Below are 20999 nucleotides of genomic sequence, written 5' to 3' on the forward strand. Positions count from 1 at the left end.
TTGTGGTTGGTTGGTTGTTGTTTTTTACCGATCCTGCACTGCAAGTGTGAAAACAAGTAGTTAAACCTAGGTCTCCTCCCTTGTTAAGGACCAATTGCCCCAGGGAAGGAAGTGGAATGCTGCTTTCAATTCCCACGCCTGTCTTCAGCTATGTTGCCAACTCCTAGTTAGCTGGCATTAGAAAACAAGCAGTGAGTTTATGGCAAGAAGCAGGGGTGGCAAAAGAAGGACTACTATACAGCCTCTAAATCAACAAGCAACACGTGTTCATTTCTGTGGTGTATATGTGGGTAAATTAATTTACAAACATCATGTGAATTGATATTATTATTAATGAATTAAATTTGTTAGTCTCTTTACCTTGCCCAAAGCAACTTACAAGCTACCCACCAACAATAGAGAGATGCATGTTCAAATTCCTTCTCCATCATGTGTGTCCCTGGGTACACCACTCTTTTAAAAAGTCTTACCTGCTTATAGGGCTGTCATCAGGATAAATTTAAGCCACCAGCTCTGCCAGCTTGAACTCCTTGAGAGAAGAGTGGGAGTAAAGATAGTGAAAGGTAAAACTAAGCTGAAATATATTTGGCAGGAGAAATAACTCGCAGATTCGTCTCTAAAAAACGTGCTCAGTCTTATTGCTTTGTTAAATAACTTAATTCTATCAGCATACTAGCATCCCATTTTATAACTTTCTTTAGGCATAAGTTTCAAATCTCAGCTGTGCAACCTTATATATCAGAAAGCAAAATTCTCAGTCAAATTTGCATCCATCAAAATCCTCTTGATTAAGTAAGAGCTGTTCGACAGTGGAATTTGCTGCCAAGGAGTGTGGTGGAGTCTCCTTCTTTGGAGGTCTTTAAGCAGAGGCTTGACAACCATATGTCAGGAGTGCTCTGATGGTGTTTCCTGCTTGGCAGGGGGTTGGACTCGATGGCCCTTGTGGTCTCTTCCAACTCTATGATTCTATGATTCTTAATTATGTATAGTTGCAGGGTTGAGGAACAGCATACCTTTAAGAAAAACAACTGGAAGCACAAGATATAGTTCTTCAATTCCTCCTATGTGATGTCACTGTGCATGTTTTTGTATGGCTTCTGATGCACCAGGGTAGCCATTTGTAAATGAAAAGGGCAATAGAATTCTTCTGCTTGTTTTCCTGTTATGTAATACTGATATGCAGTTTATGCATTACAAATTAAAACAAAAACCTATTCTAAAAGTTGTACCGATGTCTTCATTGCTCCATCAGATCAATACGTTGTCTAATATTGCAGAGAGCAAGTTGTGTGTACCACTGCATACTTTCCGCTACAGGTAGGTAGCCGTGTTGGTCGACTACAGGTAGGTAGTCGAAACAAAATAAAAAAATTCCTTCCAGTAGCACCTTAGGGACCAACTAAGTTTGTTATTGGTATGAGCTTTCGTGTGCATGCACACTTCTTCAGAGGACTTTTCCGCTATTTATGTAAACACATGAGAATGGGACTTCCCCCAAAGGTTAGAATTAAGTTTCATTGATTGTTTTCACAAGATTTACAATCACCACCTTGATGGCTGCACAATTAAGATGGGTCCCTCATCTTATTTTGCTAAATCGTACTTCTAGTTAGTCCATGTCTCCATGCACTAATAACACTTTAAGGAAGTTAATGTACAAGCTCCGCTTTCTCAATAGATACATAGTACAATCCTTTGCATGTTTATGCAAAATAATACCTCTTGTATTTAGTAGGGTTTACTCAGGTAAGTGGCTTCCAACTTCTGGGAGAAAAGGAAGTGAAGACTGAGGTTTTGTTTTTTAAAAGTACATCTTAGCAGTACCAATATAACAAAGTAAGTTAAATTTTCTGTGTGCCCTAGCTGGGGTAATAACATAAAAGCATTGTATTAATAGTTCAACCACAATTAATGAGTGCCAAGGTAGTCTCCCAAAACCTCTTAATTGCAATGATGGGCTGGTTAATTCCAGGGCGGCACCTACCGGCCTCCCCTGTGCTATTTTTAGTGTTTGTGACTCAGTTGTGTACTGCATGATTATCCCTCTTGGCAATTAACACAAAAGCAGTCTTTTGTTTTACTATATATAAAAAAAGAAAAGACAGTTTGCTATTTTTAAGTAGGTCATGTTATTTATAGCCCCAGATGTCCATAGCATTTAACATTTCAGATAGAGAGATTCTCTGCTCAGAAGAGCTTACAGTCTAAACGCAGGTGGGAAAAGGCAAGAGATACAGGAAGAGAAACACCTCTGCATGCAATTATCCTTCAAGTCGCAGCTGATTAAGCATTCGCTCCCCTCCCCACAAGCACACCTTCACATTAATGGCACCTGCATGAAAGCAGTGTTAATCAAGGTTGTTTACATAATGAAAAGCAGTGGTTTTTGAACAATCAAGGTAGTTTGGATTAAACAAAGAATTGTGACCAAGAAAGACAGCACTACTATACCGTTTCAACAATTGCAGTTTTCTCATGTGCAACTCCTCGTCTGTGCTTGACCTGCTTCAGCTCCCCGTGCTATGTAACTCTTAGAAGTACAGAAGCTTTGCCTTTATTTGCACATAGGAACAACAAGTGCAGCAGGAGACAGTGTACTGTCTAACACCCAGTTCTCCAAACGAGTATCAGTATTTGTTAGTGAATCTGGCCAACAGAACTTTAGGTATCAGTTAAGGTTACTGCTATCTGTTGAAAACTATTGTCTTTCCTTTAAATAACCATGAGACAGGAAGAGATTTAGTAGCTAGAGACTCTCCTTACCCTGGGATGACACATGGCATGCATGGCAATTTTCTCATTGAATGTAACAGTTGTGAGACAGAGCCTGGAAACAAGTTTTAAAATGCTCTCTTCAGAGTCCTATTCAGAAAGGTGCTGTCACTGGAAGAATCACTTCTTCCTAAAGTAAAGCAAATCCTGACCATGCATGGTGGAGGAAAAGGCTGAATGGGCAAAGTCCTAAATTGTTGCCCCACCATCCCTTTGTGTACTGTCCCACCCAGCCAATACGTGTGTGGGAAGCGATGCAGATTCTCTCAGCTCATGTATTTTTGATTTTATAAAGCTTCAAGGGTGGGTTATTTGGAATGTTCAGGGGCAGAAGATGGTACAGAACAAAAGAAGAACCCCCTACAGGTGAGGTTTTGGTAAGTTTCAGGAAGGTAGATAAGCTACTAGATATAAAAAGATTTGATTTCCAGTCACCTAGAACAGAGAATGCCAGGGCCTTCAAGGACAAAGGAAAAGCATGGAGTGCTTTTACTGAAGATGTGAAGGGGCAAGAAGCAAGGGTAGTGGCAGCCATGATCGAAAGAGCACATGCTCTATTTTCACATGCTAAGGAGTGAAAATGCAACATATTTTTATTTTCCATGGTTTTATTATTAAATTCTATCCTGCTCTTCCTCCCAAAGGAGCCCATATTCCTGTGCCATGTTAAATATCTAATAAATATGTGTTAGCCAGGAAAATGTAAGACTGTGGTCATTATTTGGTAAGTAAACAATATAAAAGCAATAGTACCAAGCTTGCCTGCCCGGAGGTTTGTGAGCTCTAAGATCCACTAGGGAACTAAGAGAACAGCCTTAAGAGACAACATCACACCAAGCAAGACACCAAGTGACAGTCTGTGGAGCTGCAGTCATATGAGAGCTCCATCAGCCAAGATCCGTGGAAGGAACAAAAAAGAGCAAAGGTAAGAAAGAGTGTGGCTAATTGTCTTTAGGAGACAGGAATAGGACTATTAAAGGAAACTCAACCACGATTGTATAGAAGACAGAAGGAAGAAGTGCACATGAATAAGCACAAACAAGTTTACCTTCACACAAAATAAAGGAAGTGGGGTGAAGGATTCCATATGAAAGCTGGTGACTTTGGTTCACTGGTCCATGTCTTGCAATGAAGCCACACATATGGGCTAGAATGCTGAACTTCTCTGCCCCAGCCATACCACCTCTTCCATGACGGGCCTGATACCCTTCACAGAAGGCAGGCTCTTTGTAATCCAACTATTCTTTGTACAAAGTATATTGAAATGGAAGAAAAATGCTTTGGTCATATTAAAAAAAGCTCTTTTTCTGCCAGGGCTTAAAAATTGTTAATGCCGTGGGTTATTCAGGCTGGTGGGGGCGGCAGGCAGGGAGCAAAAAAGGCCCCAGTAACAATTCATCCCAATTCCACTTAGATGTGCATGCAGCTTAGCTACATCCTAAGTTATCTTGGCATGTTGTTATGCTTCCATGTAAGAGTTAGGATGTAGCTTAGGATGTAGTATGCTGAATTTTGGCATCTTTCTTATTCCACACCGTGCCCAGTCCCCAAGATTAAACAAGTAAGATTTCAGCCTTCAGTTTTTTCTTTCAGCTTTTTGCAAAATATTCAGAAGAGATAAACTGCAAGCAAAGTTTGAAGAGAGAATTGAATTGATGATTGGCTTTCATCAATGAATGAACTGTTAACAAAACTTTGAATCACACAAATGTAACACTATGAACTACTTTTGAAGTTACATGGACCTGCAGGCTTCCAAAATAATTCCACTGAAAAGCCTGCTATTCATTCTTCTTTTTCTCTAATCTTCTGTGTGGAACATCTAGGGCTACTGCCATCATAACCTAGTTTTAAGCAAGTGCTCTGTCCTTACTGGCTTCAATAGAACTACTTCTAGATGTTGTACAGAAGAAAATTCCATTGAAATCAGAGGTCAGAAATGGAGTTTAAACCTGCTCAATGATGAAAGCTGTTGGCTCGGCGGGAGAGGTGGTTCTGCTTCACAACATCACATTCCCCCTACCACTATGAAACAGTCTCCTCCCCAGAACTGCTAAACAGAGTGCCAGAAGATGGGTGTGAAATGTGGGGTGGGCCATAAATATCCTTTATGGTCTTGTATCCATTGCTAAAAGTAAGAAATGAATTACACAACTAAGTACTCCAAACATATGCCCATTACATATAGAAAATAAGTTTCCTGGTACTTCCCACTGAGGTATCAATTGTCTTCACATAATAAGTGACCAGAGGGTATATTCACATATATGGAAATAAATTAGCTACTGAAAAATCAAAACAAAAATGGACAAGAGAGGATTCAAGCCATTTTTACCACAGCAAAATGGCTGCTCTCAGTGGTTTCAGTATAAATACTAGGAGGTAACGTGCTAGAACACCTTGTTCAGAATCTGCATTTGAACAGTGCAAGGAAGAATTAATATCCACAAAGCCAAAGTCTCAGGAGGAGATCTCCAGCCTCCAACAAAGGGCACAATCCACCATGGAACTTTGTTGCACACCAACCTTCATTTCAGGGAAGGTTGTTCAGATCTTCTTTCAGGCTCCACTAAGTAAAAGGAAGGTTGTGTTGCAGAACCACATAGACGATCACATCAGGTGTCAGTCAACCTCCTGTGCCATCACATTTCACCTCCTCACTATACTTATCTAGCCTGTAGAGAGAGAGAGAGAGATCCCCAGTGCTTTCTGTACCTATTTGTCGTTTACAGAATAAGAACGGCAGCTGCACTTTTAAAGAAATAAATAAATAAATTTCAAGTACAAGAAAATGGTTATATAAGATGGGAAGTCTATTCTCTCAGCTCTGATCAAGGCACAGTTTGGTACTTATGTAGATGTCGATCTCCAATGTGCTCTGCCAGTTCCGTTTAACTTCAGTAGGACTTAAGGTCACTATACGCTATCAAATTTGGGCACTTGTAACTAGAGGCCATGGGAAAGCCAAAAAAAAAAAAAAGGTTAACTTACACTGTGGACAAATAGAGGGCCCTAGAAAGGCTTAAAAATGGGGGGGGGGGGAGGGTTTGCTTCTGACCTGTAAAATTTAATTATATAAACATATATATTTCTAAATAAAAAACAATGGAATATCCATCCTGGCAAGGAGAAAATATAATGGAAAAATAAAGTTCTGTCACAGTTCCATCAGTCCTCCGCTGAAGCTGCTGCCATTGCGGACTTCATGCTCTCTCGCGTCGAAGTTAGTTCGCCAATCACCCATTCCAAGGCTTCTCGACCCTGTTAAAGAAGGCACAAGAGCTAAGTGGATTGACCAGATACATTGATGTTAAACTTCTAAATCTTTCCTCTGTCAGACACCAAAAGATCTCCCAAAGCAAACTGCTTTGTTGTCTTCTGAATTATGAATGTATCATAATGAATTGTGCCACTGAATTTGTACGACGAGATTATTTCATTCTAGTCCACCTTTGCTTCTGTAACAAGGAAAACCTTAAATTGAAGGGTGATCTGCTTAGACTATACATTTTTCTTAGTAATAATAGGCCAACAAAGTTACAAGACTACAAGCTAGCTCTTTTGCAGAGTACAAATGTTAGATCTGTCTAGCAAGGCACAATTACAAGAGACTGTTGCACTTGGATCAGTGCTAGAGAGAGTTTTGACTACCCACTCTTTCCAAAGCGCAAAGCATCATTTGCTTCTTATCCCCAGAATGCCTCTGAACAACCTGAAATTTTTCCTATCACATTTCTGTAGCTTCCTCCATTACCATGGTAAGATTGCAACAGAACAGACATGAGGCCTAATACTAGCCCTTCTCCCACCAATATTTCCCCCCTTCAATTTCTTCTGCTTCATCCTAGCAATGGAAAAGTTGTTACAAGTCCTAATGAACGTTATTAATGAACTTATAGTTTATGGTTTCTTTCCCATCCTGTTTACTCTCTATCATGAAACACTAAATTACCATCACTGATGCTCAGTACAGAGCAACGTAGGAAGCAAGAGCACCGCTTCTGCAAGAATTCAGTTTAACTGGGCCTAAAGACCAGCTACAGAAGGCAAACCTAAATAAGAAGAGCTTGAAACACATGCTGGGCAGTATTCAACTCAACAGTTGCACCAGTGCAAGCACTCTTGGCTGCACAATGGAACTGCTTTAACCTGCGCGCCCTCTAAATATTTTTTGAGTTTGCCCTCAACCCTTAGAGGGTGTGTAGGTGGGGTAGGTTCTTGTGAATAGTTAAAAGTGCTTGCGCTAGTGGAACTGAGGAGAAAACCTCAGTAAGCTCAAGTAGAGAAACTCAACAAAAAAGTGAGAGCCTCCATAAGTTTTCAGGCTAGGAGCCTAATCACCTGGCCAGATGCAAAAGGCCACTTAGCATGTGATCAAAAGATACTTTTGCTCAAGAACTGCCTCTCCTCTTATTACCTGGACTATTGCTAATTTCTTTGAAACTGTGCACCCATCTGCATCATGAAAAGCCTGAACACAGTCTTTGCATAGAATACTAAATAGCTTAAAGCTTAACATTTCGAACCAAATTACTGTCAGTTTTAAGCCTGTACTACACCATGGCTGCTTTAACTACCAACCTAATTTTTTTATAGATGCTTATTTTACTTGCAACAGAACACTACTGGATTAAATGACAGTTACATAGTCTTTCTGGATACAAATGTGCTCAGTTGAAATCTGTAAACTTAACAGCTCAGGTCAACACTCCAGGAAGAGAGAGAGATGGCTATATTATTTGCATTTGTTGTTTCTAAACTGTGAAAAAGCAACTAGCTTGCTCTGTCAGTGTGCAGATTTCCCACTGCACAACAGAACTAACCCCCTCTCCTTTCCCTGGCAACCCCCTAAATCTGTTCTGCTGCACCCCCAACCTTATAAAGCAGATTTGGGGAGGGTATGGGGCATGCACAGTGAAAGAAGAGGAGTGTAAGTTTCCTTCTGCAAGTGAAAATCCTTGTGCTGATGGAACAAGTTAACTGGAAGCCACCCTTAGTCTTGAAATAGAAAGTGTACTGAACCAATAGATTGAAGAAACAGCCTTTGGGCTTATCTACACTGTAACCTTATACTGGGCTTCTAAGAATATCACAACCATGTTTTTCTCCAAACAGTTCTAGTAATTCTAGATTCAGGTAGGTAGCTGTGTTGGTCTGACATAGTAGAAATATATATAAAAAATAAAAAATTGTCCAGTAGCACCTTAGAGACCAACTAAGTTTGCTCTTGGTATGAGCTTTTGTGTGCATGCACACTTCTTCAGATACCTATATTTCTAGTAATTGTTACTGGATGATGGTATTGCAGTGCCCAGAATTTCCTGTAGAAAAGACTGTAGTGTGCATATGACCCAATGCACTTGGCGAGAATTATTTGAATTTCTTCAATTATTTGTTACTTTTGAAAACACCATTCAGTTTGAAGTGTTTTCCATCCCTCGCCTCGGGTCAGAACTAACCACCTTTAACCCAAACCTTCAACTGAATGAAGTTCTGAGCATTACAAACTGCACAAGTTGGGTTTAAAAATCAAAGCATCAAATAAGAATAAAAAAGGGCCCCACTAATAACAGACATATGACATGTCAAATGAAGAAATTCACAGGATTGCTATGGGAGATAGAACAGGAATTATTGCATTGTTATAGCACCAAGTGCTTTTGATCAACAAACCTCCATGCTATAACACTAAATACAGTGGTACCTCGCAAGACGAATGCCTCGCAAGACAAAAAACTCGCTAGACGAAAGGGTTTTTGGTTTTTTGAGTTGCTTCGCAAGACGATTTTCCCTATGGGCTTGCTTCGCAAGACGGAAACGTCTTGCAAGTTTGTTTCCTTTTTCTTAACACTGTTAATACAGTTGCGACTTGACTTCAAGGAGCAACTCATAGAACGCGGTGTGGTAGCCTTTTTTGAGGTTTTTAAAGACTTTGGTGATTTTTGAAGCTTTTCCAAAACTTTCCCGACACCATGCTTCGCAAGACGAAAAAAATTGCAAGACAACAAAACTCGCGGAACGAATTAATTTTGTCTTGTGAGGCACCATTGTACTAGTGTTGGGACTTAAAGCATAGCACACGTACATCTTAACACATTCTAAGAAATGAATGACAGCTTGGTTTGAGTAGATTCTAAGCACATTGGTGGGGTGAACTAGGTTGCAGCTTTTTTAAAGGAGAGGGTGGAACTGTGGATTTTTTAGGACCAAACTAGACATTTGCCTAATATGTAGTATGCATCTTAAATAATTACATTCACAGGGAGACAGATTCTTACTGGGAAGGCAACCGGTAGGGAGAGGAGGCTTATCTTTTCACCCACTCACCATAATCTGAATGGAAAAAGTCCCCATCAGACTCTCCCATGCCAGTAATTATTTCAGGAACAATGATATATACAGCTGCATGTGACACAATTGAGCAGATGTCAAGTTTGATCCAGTCTGGCCGGCGTTCCTTGGGAGGGCTGGTCATTCGTTTACATAGTAACTGAGCATGTTGAACGATTTTGTTGAGTTTGAAATGACTTTAGTTAGAGTGGTCTATTGGGCTGATGACTTACTTATTTGCTTCCCATAGACATCTGGCAAGCCTTTAAAAACAAAATGCTGGACCAGGGTTCTTTTTAACATGCACGGAACTAGCAAAAACAATCTGACAGAGGATTGGTTTACTGAGTTTCTGTTGTACCATAAAACAGCATATTAGTATATGACTTGAGCAAGCATATTTCCAATTAAAGCATGCACCTTTTAATATATTTACGTACATGGTGGTAGCACACTGAACATATAGAATGAGAGTTAAGAACTGGACATAATTTCAGTGGTTACTACTTAACAAACGATTGAGAGCATAAAATTTTAAACTCTGAAACATTTCACAGGCTTAATGGTAAAACTGAAAACATAGAGTGAGAGTTTACTATTTTTTTTGTAATATATACACACACTCCAAAATTGGGAGTAGTTAAGTATTACACAGCACTAAGGCATGTTTGGTAACTGTATTCTGCAAATGAAAATTGAGGGTTTTAAGGGCAGGTTCAACAGTCAAATAATCTGTTTCCAAGCTTGGCAGTCAAGCTCAAGGAACAAAAAAGGTGGTCACTGAAGTTCCCCGCAAGTCAAACAGATGCTAGCAATGCCTCTTAAAACAATGTATTTAGACAAAAACATCTGTTTTGTTATAGCAAAACTATTTATATATTAGTGTATGTTTAGATAAAAGCCTGGGTTTTAGATGTGAAAAAACGAACCATGGTTTGTTGTTCATATATTTCCCCATGTTCCCCACTTACATGTGGAGGAAGAGAAGCTTTTTCAACTTCTAGTCTGCAACAAATTGTAGTTTGCCATACCAGGATGAGAAAACAAACTGATATGTTCAATTCATCTTCCCCCAATCCTGGTTTTGCAAACAAGCAAACCACAGTTGGCCATGTTGGGGCAAAACTGCAAGTGAACACTTCTAACCTCCCCTCACAAAATGCAGGGAGAAGAGAGTGAGGCTTGTGCTCATAACAAAAATATGCAGCCAAATGCAGCCAAAAGGTTTTGCATGATTCCTGCCTAATTAAAATGAAGTAAGACAGGAGTGCCTGGTGTGCTCTGGTCCCCATATGGGGTCATGAAGAGTCGGGCACAACTAAACAATGGGAGGCCCAGACACTAGAAATAATGGAAAGAAGAGAAAAAGTAGAACCCAATTCTCACAAGTGCCAACTACGGAAGTTTATGATAGTACAATGTGTTTCAGAACAGAAGTTCCTTCTTCAGGATCAATCTTGGACTTTCTGAAGCAACTTACATAAATGCTGCTGCCTCTCGGGCACCATGAGGGAGGAATGACCGTTCCAAAATGTGCTGAGCGACAATAAAGCTTAATAGCTGGCACTTTTGAAAACCAGTTTCTTCTTTTTGCATTCTTTTTGCACAGATTTTAAGCTGCCTCAAAAGCAAAAACCAACAAGGACCAAGTAAACAGGTGCAAATGTTCTAATTGTGACTTCAAAAACTGCTTTCTTTTAAACGAGAACCCTTCTGTCCAAGCAGCGATGGGACTGTATTTCTACACTGATAGGCAAGAACTGCCATACTGTAGGCTAAGTCCGGAAGTAGCGTGAACTAGTTAACAACCTCAAGTATTTCACCCCAAAGCATACCATGCATTGGATCAAGAGGACTGGTTGTACAGAGCTTCACCTACTTCCAAAATACTATGGGGCCAAGGTGCAACAGTTCTTCTAACAGTATTCCACTTACTCAAAAGAGATTTACCAAAAAACAGAAGGTGGGCCTTATTAGTGGCCCACACATGAAGGTTCATAAGAACCTTTTCCTGTGTCAAAGCATTGAACAGTACAGACGCCCCCCAAATTCCAGAGTTAAAGAATAAGGGGGCTGTTCCTCTATATGCAATGTGTGTATATATACGAGGCATGCAGGCTTTCAAGTAACATGACAACAACATGCACAGATTTGCTAGAAGCTGAAATGCTGTACCAAGGTAACAAATGCTGGTATTACCACTAATTAGTACAAAATGCAGCTGTAGAAAGAGACTGCTATCTTAGAACACTGTCAGAATGTTGAATTGTCCACTCAATAGCATCCCACCCCTGGAGTAACACAGAAAAGATGTACAACTTATGACAAAAAGTTATTCCACCATCACAGTCTTGTAAATCTCAAGAGCCTACAGGAAAATCAAGCATTGTAAACTGAGAGTGATATCCAACTAAGTCCAAGTAAACCTACTGAAAGTGAATGGATGTAACAGTTATGACTAAGCCTATCTTGAGTTTGACTTAGTTGAGCACCATGCTTATCAAATATTGGTAACAAGCAATTATATCATGTAAAGGTCTAACTGAGTGCCAAAGCTGAACACACACAAATAGGCATCCCAGTAGAATAAGTTAGGTAAAAGCAAGCTGAGCATGCATGCTTCTGACAGATGCATCTTATCCTAGACTTGGGATCACTTGACGTGCTACCAGATCCCTATAGAGCAACTTCTGCCTAGAAATCTGGTAGCACGCCAGTGTGAAGTGGCCCTAAGTTGAAAAGGTAAAGCGAGAGGGATCACCTGTAAGGAAACTTAGTTAAAACAGGCTGCATTATATAGCATTAAAGGAGAATGAAGAAGAAACAGTAAAGCACCTGAATGAGACCTGTAATGTATTGGTAATCTATTGTTGTACAAGTGCAGAAGTCATGGAGGACTGAACAGAAATATTTGTTTAGGATTACAATAATTAAAATGCTGATTTCCCCCTTAATAATACTCTTTATAAGGCTGAGTTATTCATTTGCTGTTTATAGTCAAATCCCAATGTACCCACCGAAGTCTCACAGAACTTAATAAAGGGTTTATTGTGTAGCATGCTGAATTGTTGCAGGCTGAGAACAGGAATGGGCCTGTCCTCCTCTATCGTAGCCCATTTCTGAGGGTCCTGTTTCAGCAGCGGGCATGGCCATCCCATGCTCTCTCTCACACCACACACAACACTCCTCCTGCCTGCCACGATTAGGTCGGAGTCACTAGGAACCTTTTTACAAACCTAACCTCAGCATGGGGAGGGTGCTTTAGAGCATGGTGATGAAATAACACATGTGGAGGCAGGGTTGACCTCCCAGCTGCATTTAGGCAAGGGGGAAAATAATCTTTACTCCAACAGGATCGTTATTTTCTAGCTGCAGGAAAGGCAAGGAGGGAGGTGAGGGCCAGAGAAAGAGGTCAGGAGTTCAGCTTCCTGTATCTTTTAATGCATGGAGTGCTTGCATATAAAATATGCTCTGGAGGGTTGAGGGAATTCCCAGAACAGGGTAATGCCCTGAGATCTATGCATGAAGAACAGTATACAAATTTAATTGATTGATTGATTGATTGATTGATTGATTGATCTCAGGGCACACAGGGAAAGGAATGGAAAGTTCCACTGCACAGCCAGAGGTCTGTGCACTAGCTGAACTTCTTCACCCAGAGCATTTAGGGGAACAGTTCCTTTTCCTCTATCCCCTATTCTGCCACTAACAGCCTATGTATGCATTTGGTTTACTGTGCATCGGAAGTGGAATAAGTTCCCTTTCCAACACTACAAATAGGACAACTAGAACATGTGCTCACACCCACCATTTCGTACACAGTAGAAAAGAAGAGACATCTGTACATAATAAGTGTCTGGGTAATGAGGGAAAGTTCAGATATGACATCTCCTTAGTTCTCTTCTCTGCTTTCAGCACTGAAAAGGGTAAGGAGGCGATTTGCCTGCTTCCCATATAAACCTATTTGGCTCAAGCAACCTACTGCGGAATCCAATAGCTAGCCTGAGAAGGTATTCTGTGAACTGCCAGCTGAAAGACAGACTAATCTGATCACACAACCAGACACTATCACCCCTACCCCCATTCTAGCTGTAAGCTGCTGCTCTCTCTCACTGAGAGACAACAATCACTTTTCCTGACTTCATACCATACACGGCTTTGAATCTTAAAAGGAAATACATGTGGACTGAGAATATACAACTGGCTCTACAGACCATCACAAATACAAGAAAAGTCATTATCTAACCTGAAGACTTACAGTGAATTGTGTATAATTGAAAGCACCCTGGGCTTATGGGATACCAAAGGCTAGCATAATGCACTTAAACATTTGAGTTTTAGGTTTTAAATGAACCACCTTAAAGTTAGAAACTGTGATCCAGTAAGAGCGTGCCACACACCTACCTTTCTGGCATTCGAAGATATTGTGCTTGCCATTAAAGTTTCCAAGTAACTACTGAGGCTAACACCTTTTACTGTAATAATTGCTTCTTGAGTTAACAAAGTCCTAGAAGGGGAAAGACAGAAACTATCAGTACAAAAAGGATCCCCCCTCATTGTATTATCGTATTTTTTTACTGAAAGCCAAAGACATTCCAACTTACTTTTCCGGGTTCTCAGGGTGTGGCGTATATACCAACCTTTCATCAACGGATATAAGATTTGTAAGTGTTATCTTAAAGGGAAAAAGAAGCGAATATTAATTTAACTAATCTTAGTATTATCTAGCATAATATATAATAAAAAAGACTGTCTACTTTACTTAAAGAAAACGATAAATTGCATTTTTAAAAACAACTAAGGCTGTATCCTAAGCAAACTTTCTAGGAATTAAAGTCACATTTTAAAGCAGGAGTAAGGAATTTCAGGCCCATAGGCCTAGTTAGGTCACAAACCATACCCACTCCCCCACATGTGTGATACCAGGTTTGGGACAGATAAATATGTGGCTGGCATTGGCTACCCTAGGGAGCGCCCCACCAGTGAACGCGATGTGCAGTTGGGTATAGCTCACTGTCAGCCCCAATCAGCTGATGGACAGAGAGAGCGAGACCCCTTGAAGTTCCAATCTCCACACTCATAAACTGAGGAACATTGAGAGAAAGCTGCTTTCAAGTTTGGTTGCAGCTGTAGTTTGGATACAAAGCATGCCATGGACACTGAGATCCAACACCGAGGGGCTTCTGGCGGTTCCCTCATTGCGAGAAGTGAGGTTACAGGGAACCAGACAGAGGGCCTTCTCAGTAGTGGCGCCCACCCTGTGGAATGCCCTCCCTTCAGATGTGAAGGAAATAAGCAGCTATCTTCTCTTTAAAAGACACCTGAAGGCAGCCCTGTTTAGGGAAGTTTTTAATATTTAATGCTGTATTGTTTTTAACACTTGATTGGAAGCCGCCCAGAGCGGCTGAGGAAACTCAGCCAGATGGGCGGGGTATAAATAAATTATTATTATTATTATTATTATTATTATTATTCCTGAATCCATACCACAGCTGCAACCAGACTTCAAAGGGGCTCTCTCAGCACCGATCAGTGGATCAGTGCTGAGAGGGAACTCCTTTGAAGCCCTCACCTGATGACATGATGATGAGGATGGTGCCAGGTGACTGACTGGTGGGCAGCCCCACCAAGCTGCCAGAATTGACCCATGGGGAGTGAGGGAGATATGGATTTGGCCTGCTGGCCTGGTTCAATTCCCTGGCCTTGTACTACAAGCCTCAAGTAGTGTATAGCCAGCCAAATGACACACACTTATATCCAAAGCTGCCTGTGTGGGGGAAGGACTCGCCTTTCCCTGCTCTCTCCCCAGCAGCCCTCCCACCCTCAAATTCTGCTCCAGAGAGTTTGGGGCCCACTGGAGCAAACTTTGGGACTGCACAAAGGGAGGATGAGGAAGAAATGGTGAAGTCCCACTGCATGAATGGAAGTCCATTCGTGCAAAGTTGGATTATGCCCACAAAGAATTTTCGGATCCTCTAAAAATAATTTCATCAGAGAAAGTAAAGCTAGCAATCCCAGTTTCTTTAAAAAATAATAATCCAAAGTTATCTAGCATACACAGAGAATGCTAGACTTGGTTCCTGCTATGCCCTTACAACAACGTTTTCCCAACATAAGCAAGGACTGCCTCAAACAGGCAGTATGTAAAAAAACCATAGCCAGCAACTCCCTGGTCCTGCCAGCAAATACAATACACAGTACTTTATTACTCACATTTGTGGAGCTCAGTACCATTTTCTTTTCCACCGGATCAACTACAGAATGTTCTTTAATGTAGGTCATAGTTCTACTTGTTCCCAGAATCTTTAAAAAAAAGGAAATAAAAGCAAGTACTAACACAGTAACCCAAAACGAGCAGTCAAGCAAAATATCAAAAAGGTTGGTTATAAATGTATTTCTGTAAAGCATGCAGCCCCTGTCTGAACAAAGAGTCTCATTGAGCCAAGTTCTCTAGGTGTGTTGCAACTCTTAAGGAAACTTAGCCTGAGCATTTACTATGAGAGTCATTATGTGCAATACATTCAAGAATAGAACATGTGTTTTCATTTCATAAAAAGATTCAGCCTACCACTAGCCACCATGGTCAAAACAAACTTACCGCTTTTACAATACTTGGTAGTCCCCATTCAGTGCTAAGTAGCCGGTGACTGTGCAATCTTCCTTGATTGTCAAGGCTTCGGTCCAAGACATCAACTCCTACCACTGAGGGGTTCATAGGATTGGGATATTTTCTCATGGCAGCTTTTATTACAGTATCCCATGGATGCCTAGGGGAAATGAAATGAAAGAGAAACAGGCAATACATTAAGAATTCTCTGTATGCAATGCAATTTAATTAAAAATGAACATTTTAGTTTGCATTTATGGTATACAAAGCATACATTCCAAAACACAGTATTTAATATCATGTAAGAGTTGATACCTGAATTTGCTTATTTTTCTCTTCCTCCCCTGTCACTTTCTTCATATTTGGTCTATTAGGTTGTTAACTACTGTAAGCACATTGGCATAAGGGTACTATATGTATAAGGCGGTATCCAATACTGAAATTGCAAGAGCAGAACAGATTTCTGCTTGAAAAATGAGACTTCCCCTTTGTCCCCCTGCAGCAACCCTCCATCCTTAAAATCTACTCCAGAGCGTTGGGAAATCCTCCAGTGCCGAAGTCTGGAGAGCAAGACCTTTGAACCATTATTATTATTATTATTATTATTATTATTATTATTATTAATTAAATTTATATACCACTCTTCAGCCAAAGATCTCAGGACAGTTCACAAACCCATCAACCACCTACAGTTTATGTGACACCCCCAAATGACCAGCACAATTAGTAAGTTTCAGAATATAGTGCTATATAAACTTTGGTCAGATCAGAGATTTGCCAACCTAGTCTTCTTCAAAGGCTGTCATCCTGAAACCCCCACCAGTCCAACCATTTTGGCCAATGGTCAGGGAAGGTGGGAGTGGCAGTCCAACAATATCTGGAGGGCACAACGTTGACTACTTCTAGTTTAGATGGCAGCTCTTTCTAGGCACAGCAGAGTGACAGATATTAAAGGCAAGAAACACCACTTTCAATTTTCAGCACTTATTTAGCGCAAGTTCTCCTCTGGAGAGGAAGCATTTGACACAGCAATAGGAAATCAATTCTTACAGCTGGATCCTAGCCTTGCTTACTCAGAACTGGGTCCCACTGATTTCAATAGGACACTCTCAAGCATGCTTAGAGCCGTGGTATAAGTATTATGCACAATAACAAAATAAGAGGAAGAATTGTAGGTTAATGTTATAGAACATGCTTTGCATGAAAATGCCTCAAGGTTCAAGAAGCACGGGGAAAGACTCCCATTTGAAACGTTGAAGAGACACTTCCATTCAGTGTTGAAAAAGCTGAGCTAGATGGACAAATGGTCTAGCTTGGTATACACCAGCTTTCTACATTCTATGTTCCTGTGTAGCATATATCGTTCATTTCCAGAAAACATTCATTGCTTAAGTAACATTAATTCAGTGATGAAATATTTTCAGTAAGCTAATAAGAACTTATGAAACCCAGTGACTAAGTAAAGGAAGTTAACATTGGGCTGTCCTTGTTCACAAAGATAAGGACTGAGGGAGAGAGTTATGCTTAAATTCACATTTATTCAGTATCAGCCTGCATAGCTCCACTGCTATCTCACACTTTTGAGAAACACACTTTTACATTAGTTTTTTTTTTTTTTTAAGAGTGTGGTGTTGCAATTTAAGCATTTTCTTCATTACTGGGAAAGTGTTTTATGGCACTTTGGCTATTTGCAAGTAGCTTATGCCAACAACATCATCAGTAATCTGGTATTGCACTTAACTGCTAGATAGTCTCAGGAGCCCTTCAAAGCCATACTGCTAATTCAGTATACTCATGCCATAGGGTCTCAACCCCTCTTTCTTTGGAAGAAGAATATGCCATTTTTATGGCAATGCAAAAAAACAGAACCCACTGAACACATCATAACCTACTTTCCACCCATTTAATTACAAGCTATTACAGGTAGTGTCTCAGCTTGTTTTATTGCAAAATTCCAGGAAGCCACAGTCATGATGTTATTTCCTACACATCTGTACAGAGGCAAGATGTGGCAACCTCTCCTCCCATTTTCAACCACCCTTTCCTGGAGTACTAAAGAAAATTCCCTCTTAAATTGCTAGACAGAACAATTGCACCATTGCCTCCATGTCCCTCATGTCCTACAGCTCAATTTCTTAGAAGAACAAAAAGGTACAGTTCTCAGCGGTCCACAATTATGCACCCCACTAGTATTCCATCATTCCTGGAAAGAGTGACAAGAGAAGTCCCATCCTTCTGCTCCAGCTTCTAGATGAGGAGTCAGAGATCATTAATCAGAGGTCCACTGAGTTTCAGAGGGCATAATAAATCAAAGAGGAAGATCCCACGCCCTCATCTCCAGCTCCAAGCTGAAAAGAAAGATTGGGGCTTCCCATTTTGGTGCTCAGGTCTCTTCAGCCACCTTAAAAAACAACAACAAAGAAAACCCAGCCATTCTCTCCAGAGTAGGAGAGTGAAGATCGCTATTTGAGCCACTGGCAGCATTAATGTCCCAAGTGATCAGAAAACAGATTGTCCACACAGATGAGGTCTTCTGAACTTCAACACTGTAACCACTGCAATTACTGTTATTACTGTAAGCACTGTAATAGGGACTGTAACCACACAGGGGATTGCTGATGTTCTTGCGCACCGTTGCAGGGAAAGGTCAGGGACCAGCAGCCCAATCCTAATCCTAAAGGGAGGCAAGGAGTCCTGGCAATCACCAGCTTAGCTTTGGTAGCCGTGACCAGCCAAAAAGTCTGAGAGCCTCTGACACTCAAAAATATTCCAAGCCCCATTAAAATGATGGAAAGCAGAACTGAAGTCTCAAGAGTAACACCTTCTGGGTAGCAGTTCTAACCCTTGAAGGAGACAAGAGTGGCAAAGGCCTACCAAGTTTCTGTCCGCAACATTCATGGCAATAGCAACATACTTTAGTTACACTGAGGTATTTTTAGAAACCAGTTCTACTCAGCAGTTTATGCAGCAAAGGCGTATTACCATGACACGACCTTGAAGAAAGGAAGTCGTCACCTTTGCCCCAGATATCACAGGCATTTGCGTGACAGCTCCGTGCATGGAGAAACACTTATTGCTTCCCTCTCTAATAAAAAGAGCAACAGACAGAGCGCAGGGGCCAACCCAACAGACCTCGGCTCATAATCAAGGAAGATGCGAGTTACGCAACAACACTTAAGAGACCTTGAAGGGCAGCTAAGACAACATTTTTAAAGGTCTTTCATAAGGCAGGCATTGGGGATCAAGCGCGGGCAAACCCACGACAGAGCATGTTTGAAGCCCTTGGTGAGGGAGCAAGCGCGCCGGGGCAGGATGCTACCGACGTCCTCGCCCGGTGACCAAAAAGCACGAGTTGTATACCAAGCGGAAACGGAGAAGGGAAGAGGGGAGTTTTATTCGTTTTCCCTTCCAAAGGAAACTCCACAGCTCAGCTAGAGAAGGGCTGTAGCTCACTGCCAAAGCATCTCCTTTGCACAGGCTCAACCCCCAGCATCTCCCGATGGGACGGGGAGAGACCCCTGGAGAGCGGCTGCCAGCCAGTGTAGGCAACACTGAGCTCGGAAGAACCAGCAGTTTTCCTTTCCCTCCGCCACCGCGGGCTGCGGGCTGCTGCTGTCAAGGACGGAACGCGCGCCACTCCCGTCCTCGCCTTACCCAAACTCGTGTTCCGAGCTCCAGATCTTCATCCTGTCTGTAAAAGCAGCGGCGTTAATGGCGGCTCAATGGAAAGAACCGGCTTCTCCGCCCCAAAGGAAAGGGCGGTGCTTTTCCCCGGAGGAGGGTGGGCGATGACGTCAGCAGTCTCCCACCCTCCCTTCTTCCCCGCGCCAGCCAATCGCCGCTCCTGTCCGCTGGAAAGACACCCGGCTCGCTCCCGCCTCCCTGCACCCTTCGATGCCCGGGGAAAGGACGCGTCGAGTCCGTGTGAAGACCTTGAACTGGGGACGCCCAGCTCACCCTCCTCGCCAGTGACGTCAGGGCTTCGACTCTGGAAACGTGCCGTTTCTTGCCAATTGCGTGACTCCTCGGTGGATCTACTCGCGGGTTTGCAGATCCGTAGCGCCTCTGCACCGGCTGCATCAGGCGTGAGCTGAGCGTGGGATTCTAAGGCTGCCCTTGGCATGGGGTGTGTTTTGATTTTTGCCCGAACAGAAAGCAGAAGAGTGGCATCTTGTATCGTCGTGGCCTCTGACTCTTACTGACTTCAGTCTCACTGGGTTTAGGGTGCGAATTAAGTCAGGTCACACATTTTCACGAAATAAAATCTTCCACGTTTTCTGCAGCGCGTATTTATTAAAGGGGGAAAGTTTCGGTCCTATGCACACATACTTAGCATGATTTTCAAGTGTATATGTGAGAGCCAGTGTGGTGTAGTGGTTAAGAGCGGTAGTCACGTAATCTGGGAAACTGGGTTCGTGTCTCCGCTCCTCCACATGCAGCTGCTGGGTGACCTTGGGCCAGTCACACTTCTGTGAAGTCTCTCAGCCCCACTCACCTCACAGAGTGTTTGTTGTGGGGGAGGAAGGGAAAGGAGAATGTTAGCCGCTTTGAGACTCCTGAAGGGGAGTGAAAGGCGGGATATCAAATCCAAACTCCTCTTCTTCTATATACATGAGATTGTACAAAGCCGCTTGCAAACGCGTTGTAAAATCATTCTTAAAACAAAACTAAATTCAATTTGACTTAAGGCAGGCCTGTTACATTAGAGAAAATTAAGCAAACTGGTTTCACGACTGGCCTTGATTTCTAGGACCATCGCTAGAATACATAGCAGAGCGGGGGGGGGGGCTTGCCTCTGGATTATCAGAGAGTTAACATCTACCGATGTCAGTTCTTACACACACATAATTGGGGAGAAAATGTTACTGTATTCTATGCGATTTAAGCCCAACTACTTGACAGTAATCAAAACAGTCTCCTCGAAAACACCGAACATAGGATTATGTAACTGTGTTCAGTTTCTACTCCCCAATAAATGTGCTTAGGCTTGCAATTTACACCGAACTGTCTAATCACAGAGTTTCTGCGCGGGTAATGTAAAGAGAGATGCAATCCAAAATCAGTAGGAAGCGACCGTGGGATTGGGACAATTTAAAATCAAAGAGGATTAAAATACTTCAGATAATTGCAGCTTCCGGCACCTTTTATTGGTGAACTCTGTTCCACTTTCCTGGGTCGAGGTTATACCGGAGCCACGTGTCTCCGTCCGACTGACCTTGCAAATAAATTCCAAGGCATCACTCTTTCCCCTTCCACATATATGTAACTAACTCCGTCGGGGCCTACGTAA

General features: G+C 41.8%; 1 protein-coding gene across 2 annotated transcripts; it reads right to left on the reverse strand.

Annotated features, from left to right (window-relative positions):
• Window positions 1–2105: 2105 nt before the first annotated feature.
• Window positions 2106–19491, reverse strand: PRELID3A (PRELI domain containing 3A). Of its 2 annotated transcripts, XM_082235218.1 has the most exons (7): window positions 19364–19491; window positions 15701–15869; window positions 15316–15405; window positions 13707–13777; window positions 13507–13609; window positions 11302–11393; window positions 5890–6033 (listed from the first exon to the last, which is right to left on the reverse strand). In XM_082235218.1, exons 1-6 carry the CDS (start codon window positions 19393–19395, stop codon window positions 11340–11342), a joined length of 519 nt encoding a protein of 172 aa, XP_082091344.1. In that variant the 5' UTR covers window positions 19396–19491; the 3' UTR covers window positions 5890–6033; window positions 11302–11339. The 2 variants fall into 2 exon arrangements, with proteins under 2 accessions (XP_082091343.1, XP_082091344.1); XM_082235217.1 differs by lacking the exon at window positions 11302–11393 and having other exon boundaries at window positions 2106–6033; window positions 19364–19488.
• Between the last annotated feature and the right edge of the window lie 1508 nt (window positions 19492–20999).

The sequence above is a fragment of the Podarcis vaucheri genome, assembly GCF_965113315.1.
Source record: "Podarcis vaucheri genome assembly, chromosome: 8".
In the NCBI taxonomy this organism is placed as follows: domain Eukaryota; kingdom Metazoa; phylum Chordata; class Lepidosauria; order Squamata; family Lacertidae; genus Podarcis; species Podarcis vaucheri.

Excerpts from the sequence above, each read along its gene's own strand:
- PRELID3A (XM_082235217.1), bottom strand. The coding sequence starts at position 19,395 with ATGAAGATCTGGAGCTCGGAACACGAGTTTGG. Across the intron at positions 13,778-15,315 it reads TGGTACTGAGCTCCACAAAT|ATAACACTTACAAATCTTAT; the intron begins GTGAGTAATAAA and ends TTTCCCTTTAAG. Across the intron at positions 13,610-13,706 it reads CACCCTGAGAACCCGGAAAA|GACTTTGTTAACTCAAGAAG; the intron begins GTAAGTTGGAAT and ends TTCCCCTTCTAG.